This window comes from Mastigoproctus giganteus, chromosome 6, assembly GCF_048544385.1.
Source record: "Mastigoproctus giganteus isolate SK-2022 chromosome 6, ASM4854438v1, whole genome shotgun sequence".
NCBI lineage: Eukaryota > Metazoa > Arthropoda > Arachnida > Uropygi > Thelyphonidae > Mastigoproctus > Mastigoproctus giganteus.
The window spans coordinates 70,827,209-70,843,551 of record NC_143580.1 but is presented as its reverse complement, the minus strand read 5'-3'; the positions used below and the strand labels follow the sequence as shown (position 1 = coordinate 70,843,551).

Sequence of the window (16,343 nt, the reverse complement as noted above, 5' to 3'; positions counted from 1 at the left end):
TGGATTTACTACTCCGACTGCCATCTGCCATGCTCCAGTTCTTGGTATTCTTTGATTAGGTGTACTCGCAATAAGCCGTTGGAGATCGGCTAAATACAACCAAGATTGAAAAGGACCTTAAAGATTCTCTCACTTACCAACGGACTTCTAACCAACATCTCTTTAAACCATGTGATTATCTTGTGGTGTCCCATTAAATTCTCTGAAATTCATGTCGCGCATGTAGAATGATTGTGATTGCGCCACACCTTGCAAACGAAAATTAATATTTTTTAAAATAATTTTTCATGATTGAGGATATATTTTTAAACCCCTGTGTCTGAAATATATTCGCAGATAGTTTGTACTTATGTGAACATTAATAAATTGTTGTTTGATTGTTATTTTTGGCACTTAATTACCTTCTTCCTGTTTAATCATGAGGGTGCTGATTTATACAGGCCGGTCCCAAATGAAAAAGAAAACGCTCCAAATCTGGAATTATCTGCATTTGTCTTGGACACACGAAAAGTAATCTGTCACTGTCACATGGTCTGCAGACATCAACTGCTTCAGTCAAAACACGCAAAAAGTTTACTCCGGGCGCGTCTGTTCTCTCTCTCTCTCTCTCTCTCTCTCTCTCTCTCTCTCTCTCTCTCTCTCTCTCTCTCTCTCTCTCTCTCTAAGATCGTCGGTGGAGTGATTTAAATATCGGTATGCGGGCAGATTTTCCGTGTTTCCAGTGCAACTTTTTATTTTGTTCATGTTTTTGTGCGAACAGAAAGAGATGGGTAAAAAGTGTTCGAATTTTAAAAAAGGTTCCAGAAGCATTTCCACTGTAGATACTTACTGAGGACTTTCAAATAAATAGCTTTGCTGAGCGCTGTTCCTATTCCATTGTCAGCTTGACAGAGATATATTCCGTCATCACCTTCTTCGGAATTCTTAACAACCAAAGTTCCGTTATTGTACTGCCGTAGTCTGGGCCCTGAGTTTATGTAAGCGAAACTTCCAAGGTTTTCTCCTGAAAAGAGACGAACAAAATCGGTTAAGGATACATTTTTTTGGGGGAAATTAAGATTGGACAGAGGTTCTTTACCTCAGATCCTGTTGAAAGAATATTTGTCTGAAGCTGTAGATAAAATCTATAGTATGAAGGGAATACTTAGCGATAAAGGATGAAATGAGGTCTAGACGAAGTTTAATGTGGAATTTGAAATGGCTCATTTAAGAATAGAAAGCAAGCAAAGTCAAAAAATGGATATTTATCAAAAAATTAGGTAATCCTAATGAACTGTACTCTTACCTCTTCCCCTCCTCCACAGTATGTTTGGAGTTGGATAACCATTTGCTGAGCAGTCCAGCCAAACGTTTTTACCCAGAATTACTGTTGAGTTCTTGGGCTCCACTCTCCAACGGGGTGGCACTAAGAAACAGAAGAAACAGTTACTCGAGTGTTTAATGATAAGAAGGGTTTTGTTTTAGGAAAGGGAATATCCCTGAATATGAAATTTAGCAGAATATCCCTGAATATGGGATATTCAGGAATATAAATTGTAACACATCATGAAGGCTGCCTTCGGCAATCATTTCATGTACTATGGAAAGGGAATATCCCTGGAGTCTGCCCATAAGTCGCTATCAACTGAATTAAATCATCATCAAGTTCTCTCCTTTGATATGAAACAATATTTTCATCTTTCAGCACTTTTCCCAAATTTTTTAATCTCTTTCATATTGCACCAGTAACTAAAAAAAATTCCTTTGGCTACTTTATATAAAATTGGATTACCGCGTGCTATCTTGTGAATTATTAAAGCAGTATTTTGCTGAATATGAAATTTTAAGAAATGAGAATTTTTGATGCGCCTTTTCAGTTCACTAATTTTGCAATTTATTTTTGAAAAGTAAAACGAAAAAAAAAAGATACTTGTTTATTTCTAAACTCGAGAAGGTTACCAATGGAACGATCGGGCTGAATTAGTTTCTTTTTTTTTTTTTTTTTTACTGAAAAAAGCGAAGTCATATTACAACTTTTTGGATAAAATAACGAGAATCAACGCGTGATTGACTGTTCTAATTATGAAAATGTTGAGGAAACTATGTGCAATGGAAGGCTGGATATTAAAATAAAAAAAAAAACAAGGGAAAAAAAATAAATCTTAAACAGCATCTGGGGCTCTTGTCAGGCACGCCAACTTAATACCTCATGGAGAACCTTTTGGCCGTAATGCTGTTCGTACATGTCTTAGAATCAACTCTACAAAGTGTTGCAAGGTGTCCTGTCGTAGTACTATCCATGCACTGCGCAGTGTCCAGTAATTAGCAACCTGACAGGTCCTGCGGTATGGCGCATTGTCTTGTTGGTAGTCTGGATGTCATCATGAAGCGGTATGCTTGGTCGGCGATGATAGAAAGGTAGGCTCCCATCTATCCGTTGATTAACGATGACCAGAGGAGCCAGGGCATGGCAAGAAACAGTCCCCAAATCATCACACATTACCTCCAGCCTGCAAACACCAACAGTGCATTCCGGTTCCATGGCTTCATGTTACTTTCTCCAAATATGGATACGCCTATCAGCATAAAATCATTGAAAATGGGATTCATCAGAACAGGCGACAGATTTCCACATGTCAGTGTTGGTGCTGACATGCCCATGCAAGGCGCAGTGAACATGGATACTTGTGACGCCCACCGACTGCCATAGTCGATACCAGCTAATATCTGGCATGTAGTCCCAATGTATGTTGGTCTTGCTGTTCCTACATTGTAACGGGTGGTTATTTAGGCCACTGTGTTGCATCGCTGCTGTTTACGAGACACACACGGCGTTAACCACCCCTCGACCACATTTGGAGGTTGTTCGACCGCTGTTGAGCCAATTACTGTAAACTTGCGATATTACAGGAGCACTTAAACATATTGGCTGCTGCAGAGATAGTGTATAGTGTAACATGCCTTGCGGCCACGGGGGTTCCCCACAACTCTGCAGTGCAACTTTGTGACGCAATATAAACTCTGTATAAGCCAGATAGTGTTGGTTAATATATGTTTTTGTAGGGTTATGTTGATATGCTTTTCATCCAGCCACTTAGCCCAAGGGCCCATGAACACCACAATCCCCAAGTTACCGGCCAGAGCAGCGAGGAAGCGGGCCAGGTTCGTAGGTTGAAGAGCTATGGAGTAGCGACACCTGGCGTCGTCTGGGCTTACCATTAAGGGCTCAAAAAAGGTAAAGTTTTTATTAGGAAGGGAACGCGGAGATTATAACTGCGTTTGGGTAAAGATGAAGTAACGGGGGGCGGGTGGTAGGAAGCTATTCACCAACAGCTTGAAAATAGGGAATAGAAGGGCACTCTTGTGAAAGGAGCCCACCCTCCACGGGGGAACTGAAAAGAACAGCAGGTAGTGTATGCGGTGGCCCACAAGGCGAAATATTTAAGGTGGTGAGGGAGTAGAAGTTATCCTTTAGAGTTTTGGAGTATAGGGCTCACTTATGTGAGAAGGAATCGCGGCTGACACGTGGCTTTTTCAGGGTCCTCTGTAATTCCTGGTGCAGACCAGCTGTAGCAGTGTCAACATCCCACGCCATATCATGCCACCTAAGGAGAGGAATTAGCATGGTGTCAGCAAATGTGGTCGGTAGCATGGGGGGTACAGGCGGAGCCTCCCAGCTGTAATTCATATATTGAGGGGATCAGATCAGAGGCACACTGACATTCTCAATTACTCAGTGTTTTCATACATAGCTGTACACATACGTTTAAAAAAAAATATATATTTATTTATTTTGTTCTTTATAACTCTTATCCAGGAACAATAATCAAGTATGAACGAACAAAGATACACAGTCGCTCACTCTTCCAGACGCACAAAGACGTACGCTCTCTCACACACATAAACTGACAACAGACTTGCATACACCGCACTTAGTCATCTATACAGACATACGAACAGACTCGATACCACATTTTTTCACCACTAATACAGACATAGGATCGACATAAATACATTCAGGACACATTGGCATTTTCAATTCTTTTTAACAGCATAGTTCTCAGGGCTATTGTGACATCTGCTGTATATTGCTCTCCCACTGAGTACTGCTGGAGGCTGGTAGATTATGGGAATGTTTAACACTGCAAATCGCGTTGTAGCAAGAAAGTTCTTCAATTCATGGCCGTTGTGTGCGCCAGCAGGGTCGTCTGTGCGGCTCTGCCAGAGTCTGGATCTACAATTTTCGCCATTATCAGCCAGTATTCTCTAGCCTGATAGTAAGTTTTTAGAGCAGTCTGGAGGTATTGAATACTTGTTTATGTCTTCTCCTGGTCTGCAATACAGGAAACTGCTGTGGGAGATACGGACACCTGCTCGTCTTTCCCTCCCTCGCAATCATTCCATCATTTGATTTATCAGTCTGTACAATTATATCGTTAATTATTTTTATATTTTATGTTTAATGAGTTTGATATTTTACTATTCATTTCCTTTATGGACTTTATAGTATGACATTAAAACACATGAATAATTTTAGAGCAGGCGATTGTTTTGAAATATAGTATTGATAAATCGGCCATTACATTTGTATTTCATTTAGAAGATCCGTCTATGCTTTTGAAAATACCTTTAGAGTACCGAACTCTTGGGATTATGAAAAGTTCTAAAATTAAAATTCCATATCTGTACGCAAGCCATCTTTAGATAGGTAGCATCCTAAGAATATTGGTTCTGTCGGTACAAAAGATAATAACGTGAAGTGCTAGTTTTATGTCCTATAATTGCAGTAAGAATTGAACATGTAAGGGCAAGATAGAAGATGGAAATTTTCCATTTTTATTTTCTTTAAAAAGACAGTTTTATATTTAGTCACTGCTACTGCAGATGAACTGTTAAACCAACGATAAAAGGAATCTGATCTTTTAGTATTCTATTTCTTTTTCATCAGCTCTCACGGGTGTAGCACAGTGGCTTTAATCACTGTCCTCCCACATCAAAAAAGGCCTTAGTTCGAATTCAGCTAATGGCGCGAAGATTTTTGGGCCTTTTATTCAAAGTGGCTACATTAGAATTAGTGTCCAATTCTACTTTAAACTTATCCAAACTCAATGCCTCCACCACTTTGGTAGGAAATGTATTCCAAGGTTGGACAGACCACTGCTTAGAGGTGAACTTAGTGAGATCCAATTTTCTACTTTTTCCTGAGATTTTATTTTTGTGTCCCCTGGTTCGTGTCTCATCTACCAGGGCGAACAGACCCTCCTCATTCATTTACTCAATCCTTTCAATGCCTTATACTTCCCAATTAGCTCCTTCCCTTAGATGTCTGGTTGTCAAAAAGAATGCAGTCCGCACTTGGGAATTCGTTGGGTCTCAGTCGACGGTTATGTAGTTTTTTTGAACCAGGTAACTCAGGATTTTTTTCCAACATGCCAAAGAACACATGCAGTTACAAATACAATATGCTGACGCCTCATATCCTTATTTGCTTTAGGGCTTATTTAGACTACATATTTCGAACACGAATATTTTTTCAGAATTTTCCAGTGAGTGGCAACATCCATGATTGAACTCCAAAGATTTCCTCTTGTCATTGATTTCTGCTGAATTCTTTTTATCCCTTCCTTATTCTTTTATTTATTAGTTTTAAGCAACAGCTATGTGCTTAACTTTAAATGTTGCCTGTTACGTTTGAGAATGCGATAAATGTTGATAGAATATTTTGCACTCGCAGTCATCTAACAGCCATCTGAAATTTGACTAATCTTTTGCAGAACATTCTCGAACTAGTGGAAAAGATCTGAGTTCGAGTCCCGTCAATGACATGAGGATTTTTATGGGCCGTTTTCAAAACGTGGCTGAGTTAGTCAGGATCTGGCGAGAGTAACACTTGGTTTTCTCCTTAAACTCGGGTTTTTTTTTTTGTCCAGCAAACAGACAATCGACCACAGAACACAGCAATCTACAGAACAATAAACACCGAGCAATACAGCCTTAATCGCTGATGCTCCTAAAACTCCACTACAACAAAAATATCCTGTATATATAGCAATTATAAACTTGAAAGGAACAATTTCTTTTAAAATGTTCCCTTATAAATGCACACTGAATGTTCCTGGTGCGATGTGGAAGATATAAACGGAAACAGAGAGAGAGAGACTCGGGACTGGGAAAGAGAGAAGAATAGACACGTAGGTTGAGTAACGCAGCAGCAAAGATTAAAGAGAATTGAACGAAGGATAATTCAGATAAAAATAGAGTTACGTGGATGGAGTACGTAGATAAATATGGCAACAGCAATGTCAGTTTGAGAACGGATCCCTTTCTGTCTCTACTTGGACAGTTTATTAACCACGCGACGATATGAGAGTGGCTTGCTATTTATAGTAAGAAACCGAACAATTTCTAACTTTACGAGTAATGCACGAATTTCTTGTTGAAGCTTCCCGAGGAGAAGGGGGAAGACATGAGGGGAAAGCGAAGTTTCATGGTGTCGACCTGAGCATCACATGAAAACGCAAACTTTGTCTCCTGGACGATACGTGAAAGCTACTTCTAAGAATCCAATCTACCCGACTGGTGACCTCAGGTTTATTACCCTCAGCGTTCGAACGCGGAGAAAAGGACTCGATGCCTGTGTGCGTGCGAGCACACACACACATGAGCTGTCACATGCAGGTTAATAATGGCAGTCTATTTTGATCAGATTGCATATTTTTCAATCTCGTGTGGCGAAAGAGTTTCCGAGTACCCAAATTACTGGAGAAGAACTGGCAGGTTGTTAGTGACACCTGCACTATTATCCAGGGCTTTCGAATTCTTATCTCTTCTGTGGAGTTGTTACGCGGGATGAGGGTGGAGAGATGTGTGCGGTAAACCCATCACAAAGTTATATAAATATGTCCGTCACCGCATGATGTCTGATGGCGATGAGACTCATGTAATTTGTATCTACCCACTACGCTCTTCTCTCACACAATAAATCTTTCTTGTTCTCTTTTTCTCCATGAAAATGTTTTTCCCTCTCGCTCTGTATTTTACTTCCCATGAGTTACTGTTAATTCTCCATTTCATGATATGATGTTAAACGTAAGACGTGTTTTGGTTAACATGAGAAAGTTTAAAAATAAGCAGGATCTTTAAGTTGTTTAGGAAGAACCGAAATACGAAAGAAGAAGTGAATAAAGAACGTTTCTAGCGAGGTTTGATGAAGTAAAACAGAACCACCATTTAGAAACCAATTCTCTGAACAGGAATACATTCGGGTAACCCGATTTCATATCCTGAATTCTAATGTATTCTTCTTTCAGAGTGAATGCAGCAGGATTGCCCAATTCTTCAGCGGAATTTTCTCAGATGAATTCTAGAAAAATTTACAGTTGTGAGCTAAAATTTTCAATTAAAGAAAATAAGTAGATATCCAAGATGCGTTTCTAATAGGAGAATAAAGTATAAACCAAATAAGTTAAGTGTTCACTTCTTTATGTTTGCCCATTTGATTTTTAAATGTCAAAAATTGGTCCCTCACTTAGTCGGTGAGAGATGTGTATACTTTAATCCCGATAACTCTGGGTTTTCATTCCACAAAACAGACAAATACCCTAGAATATACGCCGTTTACAGAAACGATATGCTAACGCACCCTCTCCTTAGTATCTCAGCGAAAGGTCTAAAAAACTTTTCAATTAGACCCAAAGTTGAATCTCCCGCATCACCCATCTTTGGTAACAAACATGATCCTAGTAACAAAGCGATTGAATAAATTCACATTATAAATTTATTCATTCAAATATCTAAGTTAGGTTATACAAGGATTATATATGAAAAAAACTTAACTGTAAAAAAAGATGGCCTTGATGAGGATTCATCAAAGAGTCATCCGACTTACCAAACAGAGATCTTCTCAGTACACATTTATCAGAATAACAGTTTCCAAAGACCCTTTTTTATACTGAAATACAACGAAATTTTACGATTCCAATGTCCATTCAATGCCAGTGATGTAGGTCTGCCATCTGATGGAATACCCGTACGAGGCCAAATACCACAATTCTAGAACTCACTCATAAATGAATATGTAACCTATAATAGTGGGCATAATTTCATATATAACTGTGGAAAATATTGTGTTCTCCGATATCGAAGCACTCCATGGATAAAATAATCTTCAGGGATTTGTTAATTCAGATACAAATTTATGTTTACGTTTGATGATGTTGTTTCAATCATTTATTTATTGTCTCTACACTTTCTTCGTTATTTTTTAACCACAGTCTCTCTCTTTCTCTATCCCCTATTAATTCTTAGTTACCTTCATCATCGTCTTCTCGCTCTCCAGGTAATTCTCTGCCTCTGCAGGATTTCTGTTCTTCTGCCGCATCAGTGCATGCATATTAATTACACCCCTTCTTTTTAAAGTGGCTTTGTATCGTGTGAGTTTGAGCGAACTGCCTCTCGCTAAAACTTTAAACTGTAAATCACACTTGCAATAACAGTAGTACACGGATTGATAATTCCTTCTGTCACCAACTCAGACATAATGTAAAAGGAAGATTAAACGCGGTAATTAAGGAATCCATCTACGTCATGTTTTTCACTCGCTCAATCAAATCATGAGATTGTTCACGTGGAAGTATGCAACACTATCTTCCACGGTTCGTTTAGCGAGCTAAGAATGATTTCACGTCTCATGGAACTAGATGCCTAATAGCAAATCCATTACAGACAAAATTCATTTCTCTAACCGCAGTTTGGTATGTCCAAAAATAACCTGGAATTCCCAATGCGTCCCCGTTTGCTTATTAGACATTCATTAACTCTTTGATAATGATGACGGATTCCCTCCAGTAACAAATTACATGTCAGTGAATCTCTACGTTTAGGCTACTTGTGTAAGGGTCGGAAACTTTTTGTATTTTCTGTTCCCAGATGGAATTTCAAACTCCTTTTATATCTGCGCATTTTATTATTAGAATGTCCTCTCTACTGCCAACTGAATAACTCGCTTCTGATTTCGAAATAATAGTTTTGGACTGAGCTCTTTAAATATACCCAATAATAATCTCGAGATTTCAGCATCATTTCAGGAGGGTACAAAGAGTACTGTTCGTATTCACACGTAGTAAGAGGACCTGTAGAAATCACAAGAGTATATTATGATGGAAATGGTGTGAAAAATAAGTTTTTATTAAAACATAGACCAGTTAAATGGTGGACACCTCAGCTTACTCTATTGAAAAAAACAGATCAATAAGGCTAGGAAGCAATTTCAGAAGAGCAAACGTAGGGAAAGTTCCTTGGAAGTTATTCGATTAAAGAAAGACTATAAAAGTCTTAGTAATGAGTATGTCCATGCTTATCGCTAAACAGAAATATTGGTAAAAGCAGCAGGAAATAATGACCCTTGGGGATTGGTTTATAAAATTTGCACTGTCAAATTCAGAGCAGCTGCTGATGTTATATATTCTATTGGCAAGGGCACCACTGAGACGTGTAGTTGGGAAGATTCCATGAGTGCAATCTTAGATCACCTTCTAAGATTAACATGGCTGATAATCCATGTGTTAATTTAGAACATCGTCATATGCATTCGTTGAATGAGTCGTATGGTAATGACATTGCCCTTTACCCATGAGGAACTTCTCACCGTTGTTAAGTCTATTAAAATAACAAATGTCCAGGTATGGACCTACTTGAGGGAGAGTAATCAAAAAGTTCTCCAATCTTTATTCGAAAGAATTGTTACAAGTTTTTAATAACTGCTAAGAGATGGTGTATTTCCGTCTTCTTAGAAGGATGCACTGCTCAAGATTATCCTAAAATCGCCAACCAGTTCACCTGCTTCATATAGACCTATTGCATTGCGTTCTGGTCTTGGTAAAGTACTGAGGATGCGCTTCACTCTTTAGTTCGCAATGTTCGGGAATCGAATTATAAATATACCTTGAGAATTTTTGTAGACTTTGATTCCATTAGTTGGGACAGTGTACTGATGACGTTGCGCATGGCTAAAGGTTCTTTTAATATCTTCTCTATAATTAAGGATTACTTTAGGGATCGCACAGTAACAGTTAAGTCGAATTTTGGATCAATTACGCGTCGTGTGAGTCGAGGCTGCTCACAGGGCTGTCTTTGGTCCTTTAATGTGGAACTTGGTTTTGGAAGATTGGCTCAAGAGAGAATTTGACCACTCACACACAACAGCTTATGCAGATATGGTAATACTTGTGCACGGAAACGAGCTTGAAATGAGGTCTGATTGCATATTGAAAGAATAATGCAAATGGTGTAATTTTACATAGGTTGACAATCTCTACATCCAAAACTAAAATCATGATGTTGAAAGGTAAATTGGCTCTTAGTAGACCTCCCCTCGTCAGGTTAATGGCATTTTCTTATAGCAGGTGTTAATGATTAAATACTTGGGAATATGTATTACTAGTGGCTTGAACTTTATCCCGCGTATTAATTATATATCAGAGAAGGTGAAGAAATCTATTGCAGTTATCTCAAGAATAATGCTGGTGGAATGGAGAATAAAGGGGAAAGCACTCGATGTGATTTATGATTGCATTTTTCTGCCGATTGTTATGTACGGTGCATCAATTTCCTTTAGCCATGCAATCAAAGTAAGCAACACCAGAAAGCTCTATTCTATACATCGAGTTATGTTACTCAAATGGTGATGGTCTGCAGAACGGTTTCCACAGAAGCTTTGCAAGTGTTAGTTGGCAAAATGCCACTTGATTTGCAATTAGTGTTTAGAAGCCTATCCTTTTATTTGAGAAGAGGTATAAAATTCGAGTTGTTGGACATCGAAATTAACACTTTAAATGACTTGAGAAATGAAAAGAGGATTTGGGAGCTCCTTTTACAAAAATGGCAGAATAGAAGGAATTGTTCGGAAAAAGGTAGAATAACATTCAAATGTTTTCCTTATGTTAATGGTGTGCATTGTACATTCTTACTAACAGCTCACGGATCATTTTTTGCTAAATTGAATGGTCTTTGGAATCGTAGCAAGATGCAACTGTACGTGTGGTGATCTGGAACATGTGTTTAATTGTATGGAATATGCTGATTTACGTTTGGATTTACTGCATAATATTGATGATGTAACTCGTCTGGTGGATGGGATTGAGCCAGTACTTATTAAAACAAGGGAAAATTTTATTGCCTTTCAATATTTTCCAAATTCAGTTTTCGTGAGAAGGAATATACTTTTGCAATTGAAAGACTTAAGGTTGAATAACGGATGAATTGGTGGACTGTACCCTCTTCTTTACATGGAACAGTATGTTATTTTTATATAGGAACAGAGAAATTTCTTTGGACAGGATGTAGGTACTGTTTCCTCCATGGGTGAGTGTCCACTTCTGCTCCTGCCAACGCAGTTGGCAAGAAGCCTTAGTTGTTTTTCTTGGATTTGAAACACCTTCTTCCAGCTTGGTTTTGCTGGTTAATATGAGTTACTCCTGTTGAGCTCTCTGGCTGCTGGTAGATGGCTGTTCGTTGAACTCTTCGTCTTTTGGAGAATACCGGCGATGATCAATCTCTGGGATGTGATGCTTGTGCTCATCCATGGACAGTGTTTCTTCATCGGTTTATGTTGTAGCCTTCTTGGTAGGGTGTGCTGTAGCTGAGGGGATGGCCATTGCACAGTACAGTTGATTTGTAATGTGAATGTGAATTTTGTATTTTTAATAATTGTATACTGTACTATACTATTTCTAGATGTATGGAAGATTTGACAGATTTATTTTGGCTAGGGGCTGTTTTACTCAATAAATGAAAAAAAAAATGTGTTAAGAATTTATGGGATGGATAATTTTGTCATTTAATTGTGTTTCTTTTATTTCTTTGTGCTATTGGGTGTGATAAAAAACAAAGTCAAAAAAGTAAAAAAAGAAGGAAATAGAAAGCTGGGACAGAACAACTAAGGTTACGTGAAAAGTTTTCAGTTCGAATTGAGCATCATCTACCCCAGACTTTTCTCAAGTTCAAGCGGAGAGTGGTCTAATATTATGTCAAGCAGTTAAGAGATTTGACAGACACCCATTCGGGTGTCTGTCATATCTCTTAACTGCTTGGCAAATCGTTGGTTTTGGTGGTTGAGCAACAGTTGGAATGTTTTGGCGATTTTATAAGGATAAAGTCGAACAAACAAGTTTGTGGAAAAGCTGCATTATTCCTTTTTCTTTGTATAATATCTGCATCTTTGAAACAATTCTTAAAAGATTCTTTTCAAACAAAAATTAGGACTATGAATGAAAGGTTTAACGATATCTAGCTTTAACACTGTACACTAACTTGTGATTCATCCGGTATATTCGATTTTCCTTCGAAAAATGTAATTCAATAGATCAATCTTTATCTTACAGTTAATTAACTTATATGTTCTATCTTAGAAATAAGAAATGATTGATGAATAAATATAACAATTAAGAAAAACATTTTTAACAAAAATCATTAAGTAACTAAAAGTAGACCACTTCAGGAACGTGGTATAATGAATAATCTTCCCTATTGGAATTATTGCAGTCCACTTTGATTATGGATTCTTTCTTGTTTTTAAACTTTTTTGAGATATACTCGGCAAGAACTTATTTTTAATTGCTTTATGGTGTTTTAACACATGATTTTGATATTTAAGATTTAGTTTAAGTTCCATAAAATAGATTTATGGAACTTAATAAAAATAGTTTATTTTGAGAGTGATTCAACTGACTGATGTGCTCAGCTGCCTTACTGTATCCACTCTTATTCTTTTGAAGGCTGCATTATGTCCTTTTTCTCTAACAGAAATATTATTCATTCCTATTGTGTAATCTGAAAGCACCTCCGCTAATTATGCAGTCGTAGAGATTTCGTTTCAGAAAACGAGTTCATCAGCATCCATTTCTTAGGATTAACAAGCTCCTCTGTATTCACAACTGCAATTACGTTTTGCAAAGGTTTAAATAAAATATTCTCGGTGTGTGTTAATTAATACTGACTACTGTACTGGCAACGCCACCTAACGTTATCGTTCAAAGTGATAATGGGGTATCTTACTTTGAAAGCAGATTTAAAATTCGAAAATATTAAGAAAGAAATCCAGAATTCTTATCGACGATTGTATTTAAGAATCTGAAAAAATTAGTGATATTTGAGCTTTATGAGATGCTTGCATAAGAATCTGTGAAGAAGAAAAGAAATTGTGACCTTTCTTTCTTTATAAGATGCTTGTAGGACCTTTTTAAGTTGTTCTTCCGGCCACCAAGCAAGATGACGCAACCATCTTACTCCTCACAGCAGAACAAGCTTCCCTTTTCCATGAGTTATCCTGGTATTGCACTACTTTCAAACAGCGGTTTCGCCGAAAGATTAATCGGCCATTCGTTTAAAAGATGACGCTGATATAACAGCCTGTTTCAGGATTACCTGGTCCCTCATTAGATGGCAAGTGAGTTCTAGTGTAGACAGAAAAGTGGTAAGGAGGTTGTTCGATTTGAGTTGCCATGCGCTATAGGAAATCAGTTTGCAAAGTTATAATAAACTGAATATTGTAATACGTCTGCTGAAAGTAGTGCAACATCATGACAACTGCGTACAAAGGAAAGTTTGTTCTGCTATGAAAATTAAGAACTCTGCGTTATCCATGCAGATTAAATCTTGTTTACCGCAAATATAGATGAAAAGAAGAGATAATCAATTAAATGTTTGCAGATGTAAATAAGTAGAGCTGTTCTGAGAGGTCTAATTTAAAAATTTTTGAAAATCTCCGAGGGTGCTAGATTTTAAAGCGTTTACTGCATTAAAATAAGTTGAATCTTTTAGTTATACAAATAACTTAAGTCCTAAACCACTTTCAACTCCTCTCCCCCAGTTATTTTAATGAAAACCCCAAGCATGAAACGTATTAGAACCTATAAACTTAATATCGCGCGTGGGTTGAAAGTTGAGAAGCTGAAAGTGGATACTTGTTGACATTAGACTTGAATTTATGTAGATCGTAATTATCAGGAAATACGTGTAAAGGGAGGTTGTTCCAGAAAAGGAAGTTGAAGGAATAAATGAAGAAAAAAATGGTTCTGTGAGTTTGAAGATGAATATTAGATGGATTCTCACTGGTTGTGGCACTTATTAGGACTGGTTTAAAGAGAGAGGGGAATTATAGAAATCAATTCAGAAGAACAGTGCCCATGGAAGTATCTGTAGAAGAGGCATGCAGCAGAAACAGAACGTCTATCAGACAGAGAGTGGAGATACTCTGTTAGAGATGAGTCATTAATTAACCTAACTGCCCTCTTCTGAATAGCGTATAGAAGACTGACAGAGGTTAAGGGGCACCGCCGCTGATGTGGGAACAATATTCCACGTAGAGCGGATTTAAGATTTGTACAGAGTGAGTAGCTGTTTAGAAGAGAAGTACAGTAATGGGTTTCCTCTTTCGCTGAGGACGAAAGAGGAAACTCAGTTTTTTAGATGCAGAAGAAGCAATATTTGTAATGTGCTTGTGCCAAGAGAGATTAGAAGTCAGGCTAATCCTCAAAAGAGATATATCATTTTGCCTAGGAATCGGAGTGTCACCAAAGATAAGCATAAGAGCAGAAGAATCCTTTTTGCGAGATATAAGACAAGACTGAGTTTTAGAAGGATTGAAACAACTAAGTTGTCCTTTCCCCACTAGAGGATTACCTGGAGATCGGCATTTAAGGAATTGGTAGCAGAATTTCGAGAAGTTAAAGCTGTTTGTGCAGAACTAGGTTCCTCAAAGTGGAAGGGGATTGTAATGCGCTATCATCAGCAAAATTGTGGATAGAATTTCCGGTCAATGGAAGAAGTTCATTGACATACAGAAGAAAGAAAAATGAACCTTGGGGAATACTAGTATTAGTGGAGCAGTTAGAGAACAGATAGCCATATACTGGCAATCCATAAGAGGGAAGCTTATTTTTTATAACAAACTCAATCAGAAGCGTTTGAAACGTCAAGAGAAACTGCTTCAGTTACACCAAACAATTGAATTTGTGCGTAGATGGGTGACATAAACCTGTGTATCACCTCGGTATCCAAACTGACGCATCCATATTGGCAATCATTGGTCCGATGGAAAGTTTCAAGGTAGTTTAGGAGTTGAGTTAATGGATTTTTCTGTTATTTTGAAAGAGTAGAATTAAGTGGAATGGGATGATAATTGGGTGGGAGAGATTTGTCACCTTTTTAAGGAAGTGGCTGTATATTGGCAAATCTCCATGAAGATCATTACGTACATATTAAGCAAATGTTATTTCCAAGTAAAAAAACAGCAGCCGAATAAGACAGTATAAAAAGGCGACAAAACAGGAGTAAGCTCAGGAGCTCGTTTATAAAACAAGTGAAGAAATATCAACAGGATCTGGTGCTCTCTTGATATCAAGTCTTTTCAAATTTCTTCTGACATCCTTTTGACGAAAGACCATAGGCGGACTTGAACGGAATGTACTGGGTATGGTAGGAGGTGGTTTACCAAGGTCATCAGTACAAGAGTTGGAAGAAAAGTAGGATGCTAGCATATCGGCTATATCATGAGGTGGCAACAGAACCATCAAACTTTAACAGAGGCGGGAGTACAGATAAGCAAAATTTGCGGCTAATATCTTTGGCAAGAGACCAGAATGCTCATCTATCGTTTGTAGGTGAAGCAAGTTTTCTGCTCTTAACTTGTTAAAAATGTAGAAAATGTAGTGTGGACTGATTAGTAACCGCTTTACAATTGTTGCAAGATTTGTTGTAGTGTGCCTGGAATGCAATCTACAAAATTCCTCCCTCTCAAGTAATAGAGGTAATAGAATGCATCGCAGGTCACCTAGGGACCATCGCCCGGTTGGGGCGGCAAGAAAGATAAACATCCGGGAATGGATTAGGTCTTGGTTCTCCAGCCAAATAAACCATTTTTCAACGACAAGCAAAAAACCTATCGAGAATGACTTTAACGAGTGTCCTAATAAAAACGAAGAGCCATCGTGTATCAATTGTAAGAGAGGAAAACGTGACTTTCACCATTCGGTGAGAGATAGCAACTGTCCTGTCTACAAAAAGGCCTTGGAAACAGCACGACTGAGGATTGCCGATGAGTAACATACCCAATTCCAGTGTATATAGTGTAAATAATTCCCCTGCTGGTGATGTTAATAGTACGAACTTGCCTAGTGTTCAGTCTATTAATCTGAAATTTATGCAGATCAACGGGCATCATTCTAGAGTTGTTTCGGACGAGATTAGATTAACAGCAGAACAAAACTCAATCGACATCATCACTATTCAAGAGCCATATTTTGCTAAAGGGCGAATGGGAGATTGTTCAAAGATCACAGGTTATTCTCTTTCCACCCGAGTAATCC

At 38.0% G+C, this 16,343-nt stretch overlaps 1 protein-coding gene across 3 annotated transcripts in view; it reads right to left on the bottom strand.

Annotated features, from left to right (window-relative positions):
- LOC150084400 (cell adhesion molecule Dscam1-like) overlaps nucleotides 1-16,343 on the bottom strand; it is a 266,709-nt gene that overhangs the window by 36,944 nt on the left and 213,422 nt on the right. For all 3 annotated transcript variants that reach the window (XM_090376031.1, XM_090376032.1, XM_090376033.1), the window contains 2 exons: nucleotides 1,286-1,405; nucleotides 830-1,003 (listed from right to left, as the gene is read on the bottom strand). In XM_090376031.1, coding sequence (XP_090232157.1) covers nucleotides 830-1,003; nucleotides 1,286-1,405 — 294 coding nt within the window. The remainder of the gene's footprint in view (nucleotides 1-829; nucleotides 1,004-1,285; nucleotides 1,406-16,343) is intronic.